This window comes from Macrobrachium nipponense, chromosome 45, assembly GCF_015104395.2.
Source record: "Macrobrachium nipponense isolate FS-2020 chromosome 45, ASM1510439v2, whole genome shotgun sequence".
In the NCBI taxonomy this organism is placed as follows: domain Eukaryota; kingdom Metazoa; phylum Arthropoda; class Malacostraca; order Decapoda; family Palaemonidae; genus Macrobrachium; species Macrobrachium nipponense.
The window spans coordinates 35,371,629-35,388,829 of NC_061105.1; the positions used below are offsets into that span (position 1 = coordinate 35,371,629).

General features: G+C 45.6%; 1 protein-coding gene across 2 annotated transcripts in view; it reads left to right on the plus strand.

Moving 5' to 3' along the window:
• The first annotated feature begins 478 nt into the window (after positions 1–478).
• LOC135214474 (nuclear pore complex protein Nup214-like) overlaps positions 479–17,201 on the plus strand; it is a 184,345-nt gene continuing 167,622 nt past the window's right edge. The window contains exon 1 of one of the 2 annotated variants that reach the window (XM_064248820.1): positions 479–650. In XM_064248820.1, the coding sequence (XP_064104890.1) occupies positions 618–650 (33 nt within the window). In that variant the 5' untranslated portion in view covers positions 479–617. The remainder of the gene's footprint in view (positions 651–17,201) is intronic. The other variant, XM_064248821.1, reaches the window with a different exon arrangement.

Here is a 17,201-nt window from a genome sequence, read left to right on the forward strand (position 1 = left end):
ATAAATTGTCGATGAAAAACCATATATTGTAAAAACCTGTAACTATCATATTAGACACATTGCATTTACAGGAAAATATTTAAACGGGGATATTTTGAAAAATGCGATATTCTGAAAAATTACTGCATCCTAATTTAATTGAGCTCGGTTTAGTACCAAAACAAAGCCAAACATCTTTAAATGTACTGTAATGAAAGCCAATTTTGTTTCAATTTCATGAAATGAAAGCCACTTTTCTTTAAATTTACTCAAATGAAAGCTACGTTTCTTTAATTTACTGAATTTACTTTCTTTAGATTTACTTAAATGAAAGGCACGTTGTCTTTAAATTTACAGATGTGGAAGCCAATTTTGTTTGAATTTACAAAGACGTAAGCCAGTTTTAAATTTACTGATATGAAAGACAATTTTCATTAAATTTACTAAAGTGAAAACATTAGAATGAGGGTCTGTGACAGGTCTGTGTTGAACTTCTCCGAGGAAGGGTCTCCTCAGTTACGATGACATTTTCGTGACAGCTGCTTAACGTATCGAATCCTGAATGTTGCCAGACATTCTACTTTCTGTGTTCCCAAGAAGCTCGTCTTTGAAATTTCGTCAAAACAACAAACTTCACCATGGATTACGCACCTGATAGCATAAGTTATAACGTAAGTAACAATCTCGTGAAAGAAGTGTAGGTCGAATTGTTATGTTGAAAAGGAATTACACGTTTTTATGGGTTAATAATAATATGTAGGTTGGATTTAGTGTAGCCTATTAGCCAAGTTACTTAGGACCTTACCAGGCTTAGGGCCCAATGTAGGGTAAACAATTGAATGGACTACCTGTGTCCATCTTACCCGCTCGTTGACCCACCTTATATAAAAAGTAATTTATAGCTATAACATGTCTTAAGACTGGAGATACCTACTAGACAACAGTCATGAGCCATCGTCCATGGAAGCAACATCTCGAGACTTTACACTTTTCTCTAAAAGTAGAGTAAAACACCACTGTGCGGACAGGCAGACCCTGTACCGTTGCGTGGTCACTTTCCCAAAAAATAACTTTAGTAGTTCCAGAAGCACCCGATCGAGACCTCTACTTTCCTCTCGAAGTAGGGGAAACAACCGCCTTGAGTCCACCTTACTCAGGCAGATCACCCTTATTCACTCGATATTTAATTGGTGAAACAATGATACAATTACATCTTTAAGCATACTAGGAGAAACAACTGACTGGACTAGCTGATCCGGTTTTCACCGCATGTGGATCCAAGTAAGTATACTATTTCCGGTATTTCTACAGAAGCAGTCCGCACAGACTGCAAGGAACGTAACTGCGGAGACAACATCCACTAGGGATTGGGGCGTCCAATGTATTTCGCCGTGTTTAGTACTGGCCCCGGGGGTTTAATTACAGTCGTCCAAATAAATATTACTAAAAATTCTTGTTCAGCAGGTAAAACTGCATAGAAATACCGCAACTGCCATAGTCTAGGCCGCCGCGGATAACTACCCTAGATCTACCGTTTTTTCTCCAAAGTTAGAAATTAAGGTCATAGGGTAAACAGACACGGACGATCCACCATCATCATACTGGCCGGGTCTTATTCACTCGATATTTAATTGGTGAAACAAGAATACAATTACAACTCTAAGCATGCCATTCTAAAGATTGAAGTTTCGTCAACATGATGTGATATATGAAAACCCCATACAAATTAAAATAAGCATGTGACGCTCTTCGTAAAATATGTTTTCAAGGCAGTTTTGAAATTCAGTATGGCAGCAATCGTGTGGCTGGCCGGTCTAGTCATGGACTGTCCACCATCTTTCCCAGCCTTCCCAGCACTCATTTGAACAATGTTAGCGTATATACCTATGTAACGTTTATTGATCTTACTCAAGATTGCAGTCGTAATCAGCACAATACAACAACATTTTGTTGCCTATATTAGTGAAAGTATGAAACTTGTTATTCTCGGGGTCATGGTTAGAACTGAATACATTTTTATCTTGTAATCAGTGGTTTTATCCTTACTGCCATCACATCTGAAACTCCACAGTGCTTATTTGATTGTTATTATACACATTTTGGTCTTAATTCACTCCACATTGCACTTGAACCACGTTGTTGTTCCTGGTTCCTAAGCACTCACTCCACAAACAGTTACGAGCAGCAGAAGACAACACTGCAAAGTTTTATTCCCTTAATTGTTTATTTTACTCATTATTTAGTTCAACTTTACTTTGTTATTTCAAAATGTTTAATTATGTCTCTTATCCCTTTTTTGCAACCAAATTACCCCAAAAAATTACAGATATTTCTAAAGTAGATACAATCCAATGTTTCTAACCTTGTCGTACATCTGGCTGCTGAAAACCATCGGGGAGCAGACGATGGATAAGTGGATTATATATATATATATATATATTTTTTTTTTGTTTATTTTTTTTTGCTTGCACTTTTCATTGATTTAAGTCTATATTAGTATTATGAATTATTTTTAATAACTGTTTGCATGGTAAGAATGGCAAAATCGTTGTTGCCACATTAGTGGAGTTTCACACATACGTCGATGCATTATTATAAACTCTTTCCATGAATTCTAGTTGTCATAGTAATGGAATAATGATAAAATTGCTTTAATATTTATTTTCATACAATGAACTTACCTGTCAGATATATACTTAGCTAAGACTCCGTCGTCCCCGACAGAAATTCAAATTTCGCGCCACTCGCTACCGGTAGGTCAGGTGATCTACCTGCCTGCCCTGGGCGGCAGGACTAGGAACCATTCCCGTTTTCTATCATATTTTCTCTGTCGCCGGTGGTATCAACATTGTTGTTACTACCTCCTGACTGGAATTCGCTTTTCAAGACTTTTTTGATCATCTATATTGGATTTCTTGGTGACGTACTGGATCGTTGTTTTGGCATTCGCTACTGTGGACTGGATTTGGACTTGCTTTTGATTTTTCTGATAGAATGTCTGATTCAAGTGTTAGTGTGAGAGTGTGTGTGAATGTAGGCTGCAAGGTGAGGATACCGAAGGCTTCGGTTGATCCTCACACTGTATGTCGTAAGTGTAGGGGGTTTGACTGTTCTTTAGCTAACACCTGTATTGAGTGTGAAAAGTTGAATGCTAATGAATGGAAGACTCTAACTTCTTACTTGAAGAAGTTAGAGAGGGATAGAATTAGACGGGCTGCACAAAAGGGTGTGAGTACAAGGCCTATTGAGCCTTTTTCTGAGTCTAACTCTCCTATTATTAATGATTTTGATTCTCCCTATGTATCTGAACCCTCACAGGCTTTGCATTCGGATTCGGCTTCTGAAATCGCCAATCTGAAGGCTACTCTTCGTAAAATGAAGACAAAAATGGCGGCCATGCAAGGTAAGGGAAGTGATAGTGAATTACTTAGTGAAGTGAGTGTTCCCAGTGTTGTGGAGGGGGCGTCTGACCGTCCCTGCGATGCTCCCAGGCCTAGACCTCTTCCAAACTCACATACCCAGAGGAGAAGGAAAGTCGAAAGTCGTACGGAGGTTGTGGGGAATCCCCAACGGTCAGGCGTCCCTTCAGCAGGTTCTGTTTCGCTACAGTCTGCTCAGGACCGCTTTAATAGAAGCGTCCTACGAGATTGTTTCTCGTCGTCCGGTTCTCCTTCACCTAAACGAGGGTGGAAGGACTCGGATCTTTCTAGGCCACTGGAAAGAACCCGCGTTTGACTCGAGCCCAGAGCGCTTCTCGGAGGAAGCCCCCTCTTCTATCAAGAAGGCTAAGCTGGTCTCGACGCCTCCTCGATCGGTAGTTGAGGATCGCACTCCTTCGAGTTCTCCTGCTTCTTCTATTGAAGAGGACGCTGGTGTGGCTTCCAAGAGGATATTGCTAGCAGTACAAGAGCAGTTAGCCTCTTTGGTTGGAGTTCTTTCGAGGGATCCCCCTCGCAAGAAGGACGCTAGACTTCCTATTAAGAAGTCTCGTCTTCTTTCGCCTGCCAGACGTGAAGCGTCCTCCAGGCTTGAAGAGCCTTACAAGCGTGAGACGTCTTCCAGGCGCGAAGATTCTTTCAAGTGTCAGGAGCTATCCGAGCGAGTTGCTCTAGATAAGGATACGCTCAGGCGCGAGGAATCAGCCAAGCGCGAGGCGCCAGCCAGGCGCGAGGATTCAGCCAAGTGCGAGGCGCCAGCCAGGCGCGAGGAGTCAGCCAAGCGCGAGACGCCAGCCAGGCGTGAGGAGTCAGCTATGCGTGAGGCGCCAGACAAGCGCGAGGCGTCAGCCAGGCGCGAGATACCAGCCATGCAACAAGCTCCAGCCAAGCGAGAAGCGCCAGCCAAGCGCGAGGCGCCAGACAAGCGCGAGGCGCCAGACAAGCGCGAGGCGCCAGCCAAGCGCGAAGAGCTTTCCAGGCGTGAGAAGTCAAGCAGACGCGAGACTACTAGTAGACTTGAGAGAGAATCTGTTCACTCTATGAGTCCCTCTCCTAGTAGGAGTTTGTCGCCAGTAGAGAGAGAACTTGGTGAAGATCCTCTCGTTTTTCAAGCCGATTCTCCGCACGGTGTGGAAGTAGATTCGGAAGACGAGGTTAACGGTAGAGAAGGCTTCTCTAACTATAGAGTTCTGACGGACCTTCTTTTGCAGGAGTATGGAGATTCGTTGACTCCTGCGGCTCCTCCTTCGCCTCGATCACTGTTTTCGAGTGCGATCGTACCGAAGTCTTCGTCGGTGTTGAAGTTGAGACCTACGATCTCTATGAAGAGAGCTCTACAGTCTCTTGACAAATGGATGTTGTCGAAGAAGGATCTGGGCAGAACCACCTTCTGTATGCCTCCAGCCATACTTTCTGGTAAAAGAGGTTTCTGGTACCGAACTGGGGAGAACATGGGCCTTTCTCTCCCAGCGGCGGCTGCAGCGGACTTTTCAACCTTGGTTGATTCTTCGCGGAGACACGCTTTGAATGGAGCTCGTGTGACTAGGGCGATTTCTGAGACTGATCATCTCCTCAAGGGCCTCTTCCATATTTTGGAAGTGTTTAATTTCCTAGACTGGTCCCTTGGGGTGATGTCTAAGAAGGCTCATGACTCGGAAGGTCTAGACCCCGAAGTCATTCTTAGTATTCTGTCATGTATTGATAAGGCAGTACAAGACGGATCGGGAGAAATCTCCTCTCTCTTTGGAGCGGTACTCCTTAAGAAGAGGAGTATTTTTAGTGCCTTCTTAACCAAGGCGGTTTCTCCCTCACAGAGAGCAGCCCTGGTTTTCGCTCCCATGTCAGACTTCTTGTTTCCTCCTCAGTTAGTGTAGGACATTTCTCGCTCACTGACTGAGAAGGCGACACAGGATCTTCTTCACACTGCAAGGAAGAAGAGACCCCTAGTTGCGGTTGACAAGAAAGGACCGACTTCTACGGTTCAGCCCTTTCGAGGAGGCCCTCCCTCCAGAGCTCCCTCTAAGAGAAGAGGTCCTGAGAGGAGAGGTAAAGCTTCTTCCCGTCCCTTTAAGAAAGGGAAGTGAGACAGACAACCTCCAAACACCAGTGGGTGCCAGGCTTCTCGAATTTGCAGACGCCTGGACATTCATAAACTCGGACACCTCTTTGATGTCCATAATCAGGGAGGGATATCTTATCCCCTTCCAGGACAGTCCTCCCCTAACGACTATTCCGCGGGAACTGTCAGCCAGATACAGGGACCCTGTACTGAGGGATACTCTTCGTCGGATGGTGAATCAAATGTGGGACAAACGAGCTATAGAATTAGTTCTGGAGCAAAACTCTCCGGGGTTTTACAATCGGCTTTTTCTGGTTGCGAAAGCCTCGGGGGGCTGGAGACCAGTACTAGATGTCAGCGCTCTGAACAAGTTCGTTCTAAAGGAGAAGTTCTCTATGGAGACTTTGGCCTCAGTCCTTGCGGCTTTACGTCAAGGAGATTGGATGGTGTCGCTGGATCTCCAGGACGCTTATTTTCATGTCCCGATTCACCCTTCTTCGAAGAAGTACCTCCGTTTCATGACGGGGGGAAGGATCTTTCAGTTCAGGGCCTTGTGTTTCGGCCTGTCCACAGCTCCTCAGGTCTTCACAAACCTGATGAAGAATGTGGCGAGGTTTCTTCACCTCAAAGGCGTCAACATCTCTCTATATCTGGACGATTGGCTCATCAGGGCCAGAACAGAGAGACAGTGTTTGGAGGACCTTTCTTTGACCCTATACCTGATAAAGGCGTTGGGACTGCTCGTGAACCTCGAGAAGTCACAACTGATCTCCAGACAGAACTTGGTCTATCTGGGGATTCAGATGGATTCTCGGGGTTTTCGAGTATTTCCTTCGCAAGAGAGAATCGTGAGAGGCTTGGAGAAAGTCTCTCTCTTCTTAGGGAAAGAACGAACTTCGGCGAGGGAATGGTTAAGCCTTCTAGGGACCCTTTCCTCGCTCGAACAGTTCTTTCCTCTAGGAAGACTGCATCTTCGTCCTCTTCAGTTTTTCCTAAGGAGATCATGGAATTGGAAGACGGGACTTCTCTCCGACAGTTTTCTCCTTCCAATGGAGATGAAACCACACCTGCAATGGTGGTTGTCCCCTCTAAAAGAGAACAAGGGAATTTCTCTGGAAGTTCCGAACCCAAGCCGAGTGTTATATTCAGACGCATCGGAGAAGGGTTGGGGAGCAACACTAGGACCGAGAGAAGTGTCAGGCACCTGGAAGGCAACACAGGTGTCCTGGCACATAAATTGCAAAGAACTTCTAGCAGTTCACTTGGCTCTAAAGTTCTTCGAACCTTTTGTGGCAAACAGTGTGGTCCAAGTGAATGTGGACAACACTACTGCCCTGTCCTACATTCGGAAGCAAGGAGGAACACACTCCTTGTTCCTATACGAAATAGCAAGAGATCTGCTACTTTGGACCTCCCAGAGGAACATCTCCCTCCTGACAAGATTTGTTCAGGGTACGAGAAACGTCAGGGCGGACAGACTGAGCAGGAGAAGCCAGGTCCTTCACACAGAATGGACCCTTCATTCAGAGGTGTGTGGGATCTTTGGGGCACTCCTCATGTAGATCTGTTCACCACATTCCTTTCCAAAAGGCTGGAAGTCTTTTGCTCAGTGGTGGAAGACCCAAGAGCTCTCGTGGTCGACGCCTTCCTGCTAGACTGGTCTCATGTAGACGTGTACGCTTTTCCCCCTTTCAAAATCCTGGGGCAAGTGTTGAGAAAGTTTGTAGCGTCCAACGGGACAAGAATGACCCTGATAGCCCCGTTTTGGCCAGCACAAGATTGGTTTGCAGAGGTGCTGGAGTGGACAGTAGACTTCCCAAGATCCTTTCCAAGAAGGATGGATCTTCTCAGACAGCCACACTTCGAGAGGTTTCATCAAAACCTCCCCGCTCTCGCGCTGACTGCCTTTCGACTATCGAAAGACTTGTCAGAGCGAGGGGATTTTCTCGCGAAGCTGCAAGCGCTATCGCTAGAGCCCGCAGAGCTTCCACTAGACGAGTCTATCAGTCTAAGTGGGAGGTTTTTAGAAGGTGGTGTAAGTCTAAGAAGTTGTCCCCCTCCAGTACCTCTATAACCGAAATCGCTGATTTCCTTTTGTTCCTGAGAGAGGTCTCTCACTTATCTGTATCGACTATCAAAGGATACAGGAGCATGCTTTCGGCAGTCTTCAGAAACAGAGGCCTAGAGATTGCTGATAATAAAGATCTGCACGACTTGATTAGATCGTTTGAAACGACAAAATCTAAGGAACTAACTCCTCCCAGCTGGAACCTGGATGTAGTTCTCAAGTTCCTTTCGTCTGACAGATTCGAGCCTCCTCATTTAGCTTCGTTTAGGGATTTAACGAGGAAATGCTTGTTTCTCCTATCTTTGGCGACAGCCAAAAAGAGTTGTGAACTTCACGCCCTTGAAGATGAAGTCGGCTTTAACAGAGACTCGGCCTTCTGCTCGTTTAGAACACTTTTTCTAGCGAAAAATGAAAACCCCTCGAATCCCTGGCCCAAGAGATTCGAGATTAAAGGCTTATCGAGTCTAGTAGGTAGAGAAACAGAAAGGTCTCTTTGCCCTGTAAGAGCCTTGAAGTTCTACTTACAAAGGAAGAAACAAATGGGAGGCTCTAGACAAAGTCTTTGGTGTTCGATTAAGGACCCCACAAGAATCATGTCTAAGAACGCATTAGCTTTCTTCATAAGGAGCGTCATTACAGATGCTCACAAGTTCTGTCCTGACGACTCTTTTCCGCTTTTAAGAGTAAAAGCTCATGAAGTTAGAGCAGTGGCGACGTCTCTCTCTTTTCAGAAGAATATGTCGCTAAAGAAAATCTTTGATACGACATTGGAGGTGCAATTCGGTATTTGCATCTCACTATCTTGAAGACGTTCGCGTGACCTACGAGAAATGTTTTTCTCTGGGGCCTTTCGTATCGGCGGATACGATACTGGGTACAGGAGCAAACACCAATCCTTAACTTTGTACATACCTTCTACTAGATATGTTCTAGATTTCTGCTGACAAAGAGGGCTCGGTGCTGCACTGGCGGCCAGTCACTGTTGTTCAGTAAGGAACTCTTGTGATATCTTTTAGAGGAGTATTAACATTTTTTTTTTTGAGAATTTTTGTATGAATGCGTTTTAGTTTCGAGTTATGGGTTGTTTGTAATGAGTTCGGGGATAACTCAGAACAATTCTATATACTAACATGGTGGTTAGGATCAGGTGGTCGGGATTGGTTGTGCTCCTTCATAAGGTGTGTTGTCATAGAAGTGGTCCAGTACCCATTGACAAAGTCCTTTCAGGCTCTGCCGAGTAAGCAGTTCATATACCCATTGGCAGACCCACAAGAACTCTTAGCCATAGATCACATATCTCGCTAAAGTCTTGAGGTGATGCAGACTACCGGGCTACAGCCACGAAGTCTACCACCTATCAGGTAGGAACCAAGGTTTTTCTTTTATACCTACAACATATGTTGTTTACCTGTCAATTCCATATTAGCTGTCTCTTACCCTCCACCAAAGGGTGCCAATCAGCTAAGTATATATCTGACAGGTAAGTTCATTGTATGAAAATGATATTGTTATAATACAATAAAGTTTCATACATACTTACCTGGCAGATATATACGATTAATGGCCCACCCAGCCTCCCCGCAGGAGACAGGTGGAAGAGAGAAAATATGATAGAAAACGGGAATGGTTCCTAGTCCTGCCGCCCAGGGCAGGCAGGTAGATCACCTGACCTACCGGTAGCGAGTGGCGCGAAATTTGAATTTCTGTCGGGGACGACGGAGTCTTAGCTAAGTATATATCTGCCAGGTAAGTATGTATGAAACTTTATTGTATTATAACAATATCATTTTCATACAATCAACTTACCTGTCAGATATATACATAGCTAAGACTCCGTCGTCCCCGACAGAAATTCAAATTTCGCGCCACTCGCTACAGGTAGGTCAGGTGATCTACCGGCCTGCCCTGGGTGGCAGGACTAGGAACCAATCCCGTTTTCTAGTCATATATTTTCTGTCGCCGGTGGTATCAACATCGTTGCTGCCACCTCTTGACTGGAATTCGCTTTTCTAAGCAATTGATCATCTTTTTGTGGACTTTTGGTGAAGTACCTGGATCGTTGTTTTGGCATTCGCTACTGTGGACTGGATTTGGACTTGCTTTTTGATTTTTTCTCCAGAATGTCTGATTCAAGTGTTTGTGTTAGAATGTGTGTGAATGTAGGCTGCAAGGTGAGGATACCGAAAGCTTCGGTTGATCCTCACACTGTATGTCGCAAATGTAGGGGTTTTGATTGTTCTATTTCTAACACCTGTCATGAGTGTGAAAGGTTGAATGTTGAGGAATGGAAGACTCTAACTTCTTACTTTGAAGAAGTTAGAAAGGGATAGAGTAAGAAGGGCGGCATCTAAGATGGCGGGTAGTTGTACAAGGCCTATTGAGCCTTTAGACAATTCTAACTCTTCTCTTAATTATGATTCTCTATCAGGACCCTCACTGACTGTACATTCAGATTCAGCTTCGGAAATTGCTGAACTGAAGGCTACGATTCTCAGGATGAAAGCCGAAAGGGCTACCATAAAAGGTAAGGATGGTGAAAGTGACTTTAGTGAAGTGAGTGTCCCCAGTGTTGTGGAGGGGGCGTCTGACCGTCTCTGCGACGCTCCCAGGCCTAGACCTCTTCCAAGCTCCCAAGCCCAGAGGAGAAGGAAAGTCGAAAGCCGTACGGAGGTTGTGGAGAATTCCCCCCGGTCAGGCGTCCCTTCAGCAGGTGCTGTGCATAGACAGCCTGCTCAGGACCGCTATCGAAAAAAAAAAAGCGTCCTCAGAGAGTGCTTCTCTTCGTCCGCTTCTCCCTCTCCTAAACGAGGGTGGAAGGATTCGGACTTGTCCAGGCCCCTGAAAAGGCACTGGAGAGATCCTGGTTTGGATTCAAGCCCGGAACGCTTTTCGGAAGAAGAACCTCCTTCTATCAAGAAGGCGAAGAGGGTTTCGCCGTTCCATGATCGGGGCAACACGCGTTCGAGGTCTTCCTCTCCCGTTCAAGAAGACGCAGGAGAAGCGTCCAAAAGGATCATTTTGGCGGTACAGGAACAGCTTTCCGCCCTAGTAGGAGTCCTTTCGAAGGATCCTCCTCGTAAGAAAGACGTCAGACTGCCGGTCAAGAAGACTCGTCTTCCTTCTCCCACCAGGAGTGAGGCTCCTGCGAAACGTGAGTCTTTTGAGAGCTCAGATAGAGACTCGTGGGAAGATATGGATCCGCCAGACAAGCGCGTAGCAACAGCTAAGCGCGAGGCGTCCTACAGACGAGAAGCGTCCTCTAAGAGAGAGTCAGACAAGCGAGAAACGCAAGCCAGATCAGTAGCTTCAGCCGAGCGCGGAGTTACAAACAGGCGTGAGCATTCATCCAAGCGTGAGGCTCAAGAAGAACATCTGTCACGCAAGGAGGGGACTTCAGGAAGACGCGAGTCTTCAACAAGGCACGAGGTGTCAGTCAGGCGCGAGACGGTTCAGAGGCGCGAGACGCCAGTCAGGCGCGAGGCGCCAGCCAAGCGCGAACAGTCAGTCAGGCGCGAGACACTAACCAAGCGCGAGGATCTTGCCAGGCGCGAGGCGCCAGCCAAGCGCGAGGAATCAGCCAGGCGCGAGACGCCAGCCAAGCGCGAGGCGCCAGACAAGCGCGAGGCGCCAGCCAGGCGCGAGGCGCCAGCCAGGCGCGAGGCGCCAGCCAAGTACGAAGAGCCAGTCGAACATAGGAGCTCTTTACACTCTCTTAGCCCCTCTCCTATTAGGAGTTTGTCCCCAGTAGAGAGAATGGTTGGACAAGAAGACCAGGAACGAGAAGTGGTCTCTCCTGCTGATCCGATTATGGAAGAGGAATCAGAGGACGAGTCTCACAGTAAGGAAGGACTGTCGAACTACAAAGTCTTGACAGCTCTCCTTCTCCAGGAATACGGAGACGCATTGATCCCTGCCGCTCCTCCTTCGCCTCGTTCTCTGTTTTCATGCTCGAAGACTCCGAAATCGTCGGCTTTCGTGAAGATGAGACCGACGATTTCTATGAAGAGAGCTCTGCAATCGCTTGATAACTGGATGCTTACTAAGAAGGAGCTTGTAAGGACAGTCTTTTGCATGCCTCCCCCTAGACTGACCGGCAAGAGAGGGATTTGGTACCAGACTGGGGAGAATATGGGTCTCACTCTCCCTGCTTCAGCTGAAGCTGACTTTTCCAGTCTGGTAGACGCATCCAGGAGACATAGCCTTCACACGGCTCAGATTACTTGGGGCCTTTCAGAGTTGGATCATCTCCTCAAGGACTTTTTCACATTCTAGAAGTCTTTAACTTCCTAGATTGGTCCCTTGGGGTGATGTCCAAGAAGGCTCATGCCCCTGAAGGGCTAGAACCGGATGTTCTCCTTGCAATTCTGTCAGGTATTGACAAGGCGGTGCAAGACGGCTCAGGGGAAGTTTCTTCCTTGTTTGGAGCAGGTCTCTTGAAGAAGAGATCTGTGTTTAGCGCTTTCTTGACGAAAGCAGTATCACACTCACAAAGAGCAGCTTTGTTATTCGCCCCTAGGTCTGATTTTCTGTTCCCGTCACAGTTGGTGAAGGATATTTCCCGATCGCTGACGGAGAAAGCGACTCAAGATCTTCTCCTGCAATCGTCCAGGAAGAAGAGACCAGTAATGGTGGGTGAAAAGAAAGTGGCGTCTACTCCTGTTCGGCCCTTTCGAGGCGGCCCTCCAACTAGAGTTACCGCTAAAAGGGAAACGACCGAGAAGAGAGGTCGAGCCTCGTTCCGCCCCTTTAAAAGGGGAAAGTGAAGTGGCGCTCCTCCAAACACCAGTAGGTGCCAGGCTCCGGGGATTTGCGGAAGCCTGGACTCGCATCGACACAGATCCTTGGTCGATGTCGGTTCTTCAGAAGGGATATCTCATTCCTTTCCTGGACAATCCTCCCCTGACGTCAACTCCGAGGGAATTGTCCGCCAATTACAAGGACCCTGTGCTGAAAGATACTCTTCAACAAATGGTGGATCAGATGTGGGACAAGAGAGCTATAGAACTTGTGCTGGATCAAAGCTCCCCGGGATTTTACAATCGTCTTTTCTTGGTTGCGAAAGCCTCGGGGGGATGGAGACCAGTTCTGGATGTCAGCGCTCTGAACAAGTTTGTTCAAAAACAGAAGTTCTCCATGGAAACCTCTGCTTCAGTCCTGACGGCTCTTCGCCAAGGGGATTGGATGGTGTCTCTGGATCTCCAGGACGCATATTTTCACGTCCGATCCATCCTTCGTCGAAGAAGTACCTCCGTTTCATGACGGGGGGAAGGATCTTCCAATTCAGAGCCTTGTGCTTCGGCCTGTCGACGGCGCCTCAGGTTTTTCACGAACCTTTTTGAAAAAATGTGGCGAGATGGCTTCATCTGAAAGGAATCAGTATATCTCTTTATCTAGACGACTGGCTTATCAGAGCAAAGTCAGAGGAACAGTGTTTGGAGGACCTGAATGTGACACTAAACCTTATAAAAAGACTTTAGGATTACTCGTGAACCTCGAGAAGTCCCAACTGATCCCCAGCCAGAACTTGGTCTATCTGGGGATTCGGATGGATTCTCGGGGTTTTCGAGTATTTCCTTCTCAAGAGACTAGCGAGAGGTTTAGAAAAAGTCTCTCTCCTTCCTAAGGAAGGAACGGACTTCGGCGAGGGAATGGTTGAGCCTTTTAGGGACCCTTTCCTCGCTCGAACAGTTCTTTCACCTAGGAAGACTTCATCTCCGTCCTCTTCAGTTTCTTCCTCAGAAGTTCGTGTGGAAACATGAAGACAGGACTACTCTCGGACTTTTTTCCCATTCCAGATCGGATAAGACGACATCTAGAATGGTGGTTACTCCCACTGAGGGAAAACAAAGGTACTTCCCTGGAAATACAGAGCCCAAACCTTGTATTGTTTTCCGACGCGTCGGAAAAAGGTTGGGGAGCAACTTTGGGAAAGAGAGAAGTGTCAGGCACTTGGAATGCTCTTCAAGTGTCCTGGCACATAAACTGCAAAGAACTGCTAGCTGTACACCTAGCTCTAAAGAGCTTCGAACCGTTAGTTTGCAACAAAATAGTTCAAGTGAATGCGGACAATACAACCGCTCTAGCATACATTCGGAAGCAAGGAGGTACTCACTCGTATGCCCTTTACGAACTCATGAGAGAACTTCTGTTGTGGACATCCCAGAGGAACATCTCTCTCTTGACGAGGTTCGTTCAGGGAGTAAGGAACGTACGAGCGGACAGGCTGAGCAGGAGGAACCAGGTCCTTCATACCGAGTGGGGACCCTCCACTCAGAAGTTTTGCCTCAAGCTCTGGTCTCTTTGGGGAACTCCTCATGTCGACCTCTTTGCCACGTTCCTCTCGAGGAGACTGGAAGTCTTCTGTTCAGTGGTAGAAGATCCCAGAGCTCTAGCAGTAGACGCCTTCCTACTAGATTGGTCTCAGGTAGACGTTTACGCATTTCCCCCATTCAAGATTCTGGGGCAAGTACTCAGGAAGTTTGTGACTTCAAAGGGGACAAGAATGACCCTGATAGCCCCTTTTGGCCAGCTCAAGAATGGTTTCCAGAGGTACTGGAGTTGGATAGTAGACTTCCCCAGATCCCTTCCACAAAGGAGGGATCTTCTCAGACAACCACACTTCGAGAGGTTTTATTTCATCAAAACCTCCCCGCTCTCGCTCTGACTGCCTTTCGACTATCGAAAGACTTGTCAGAGCGAGAGGCTTTTCTAGTAAAGCAGCAAGCTCGATCGCTAGAGCCCGGAGAACTTCCACTATCCGGGTTTATCAATCCAAGTGGGAAGTTTTTAGAAGGTGGTGTAAGTCAAAGAAGTTGTCCTCCTCCAGTACCTCTGTAGCAGAAATAGCTGAATTTTTCTGTTATTTATGAGGGAAGAGTCGCAGCTCTCCGTAGCCACGATAAAGGGCTATAGGAGTATGCTATCGGCCGTCTTTAGGAATAGAGGCTAGATTTGGGAAACAATAAGGACCTGCATGATCTGATTAGGTCATTTGAGACCAAGAAGTATAGAATGACTTCTCCCCCTAACTGGAATCTAGACGTAGTACTGAAGTTCTTGACTTCAGAGAGATTTGAACCCCTACATTTGGCCTCGTTTCGTGATATAACGAGAAAATGTTTATTATTCCTTTTGTCACTGGCAACGGCAAAAAGGGTTAGCGAACTACACGCCCTTAGTGACAAAGTCGGGTTCAATATAGATTCAGCCATCTGTTCTTTCAAGGAATTATTCTTAGCGAAGAATGAAAATCCTTCGAAACCCTGGCGAGAAACTTCGAAGTAAAAGGATTATCGGGTCTCGTCGGCAGGGAACCGGAGAGGTCTCTTTGCCCAGTAAGGGCATTAAAGTTTTACTTAAAGAAAAAGGAACAGTTGGGAGGTTCTAGACAGGCCTGTGGTGCTCAGTGAAGGATCCATCAAGACCTATGTCTAAGAATGCATTAGCCTTTTTTGTCAGGAACGTAATTATGGACGCTCATAACGGCTTGCACGGACGATTCCTTAAAACTCCTAAGAGTAAGAGCTCATGAAGTGAGAGCAGTGGCAACGTCTCTCTCTTTTCAGAGAAATATGTCGCTGAAGAATATCTTGGAAGCGACATATTGGAGATGTAATTCTGTGTTTGCGGCTCACTATTTGAAGGACGTGCGTGTGACCTATGAAAAATGTTTTTCATTAGGTCCTTTTGTGTCTGCGGGCACAATCCTGGGTACAGGAGCTTACAACAATCCTTAAATATAGATATGTTTCTAGACTCCTTCGAACAAGTGCAGTGTCGCACAAGCGTCCAGTCACTTCAGTTCAGTAAGGAACTCTTGTGATATCTTGTAATAGAAACCTAAATATAGATATGTTCTAGACTTTCTTCTGAACAAGTGCAGTTGTCGCACAAGCGTCCAGTCACTTCAGTTCAGTAAGGAACTCTTGTGATATCTTGTAATAGAAAATTTTTTTTAAATTATTGTGTACTTGTGCATTGTGGTTTGAGTTACGGTTGTTGCGAGAGTTGGGGATAACTCTGAGCAATTTTTAATACTAACATGGTGGTTAGGATCAGGTGGTCGGGATTGATTGTTTGCTCCTTAATAAGGTGTGTTGTCATGTAAGTGGATCAGCACCCATTGACAAAGTCCTTTCAGGCTCTGCCGAGTAAGTGGATAAGACCCCTTCGGCAGACCCACAAGAATTCTTGGCCATAGATCACATATCTCGCTAAAGTTTCTTGAGATGATGCAGACTACGGGGAGGGGAAAAACACCCACGGAGTCTACCACCTATCAGGTAGGAACCAAGGTTTTTAATTTATACCTACAACAGATGTTGTTTACCTGTCTATTCTAGTAGTAGCTGTCTCTTACCCTCCACCGAAGGGTGCCAATCAGCTATGTATATATCTGACAGGTAAGTTGATTGTATGAAAATGATATTGTTATAATACAATAAAGTTTCATACATACTTACCTGGCAGACATAATACCTTACGATTAGGGCCCACCCAGCCTCCCCGCAAGGAGACAGGTGGAAGAGAAAATATATGACTAGAAAACGGGATTGGTTCCTAGTCCTGCCACCCAGGGCAGGCCGGTAGATCACCTGACCTACCTGTAGCGAGTGGCGCGAAATTTGAATTTCTGTCGGGGACGACGGAGTCTTAGCTATGTATATATCTGCCAGGTAAGTATGTATGAAACTTTATTGTATTATAACAATATCATGTTTATATACTTTCAATACATAGGCTAATTTCACCCAGTTTGGAGGGTGAACACATACCAATTGGCAACAGAGAGAGAGAGAGAAAGGAAGGTGAAGGAAGGAAGAAGGACAGGGGTGGTGGTGGAGGTGGAGGGAGATGGTAGATGGAGCTTTTTACTCATGTTCGTATCCATTTTTGGATAATGGAGTTTTTGTCTCTTGGTACAAGGACAAGTGTCGTTATTCTTTACGATTAGTGATTCACGATACCCTTATAAATTACGGCACTGGGTGTAATACACTATAGCAAAATCTCGTTCTGATACGAGTGTTCGTGACAGAAATATTGCCAAAAAACGTGCTTGCACTGTCTCTGAAACCCATAGTAGGTATGCTGCTTAGTTGTCAATCAAGTTTTTTGTAATAAAGTATTTTTTACAAGCTAGCTATTGTATAAATTTGTATTTTTCTCAATCAAAACATATGCCCCTCAATGCTAACTTTCTTCTTTTAACGACTTTCTGGTCATTGCAAATTCGGCCCCATTAATTTCTTATGGTGCGAAAACAGACAGAGGCCCAGGGACTGAAAGCAATTGCGTCACACTACGGCGGTAATCAGTCAGTAAAACATCTTCATATATCCAAAAAGTAAATAATAAAGATATAATATGTGCATTACGATTATAACAATTACATGAATAGCTGATAGCAATCTGCATGAATAACTGGTAAACTGTTCTGCAAGAAAGTTGAGTATAGCAATTCATTTACAATAGGTACGAAAGTCAAGATGTCGTGACGTCATAATACAGGACTTAAAAGAACGTTCTAATTCCGAAAAATAATTAATTAAACTTGAGTCGGAATCAAGTTACTTTTTCAATATCAAGTATTTTTAATTAATCATCATAAATATGTAAAATATTTGTTTTACTATTTATTTAAATAATTATCTAGTGC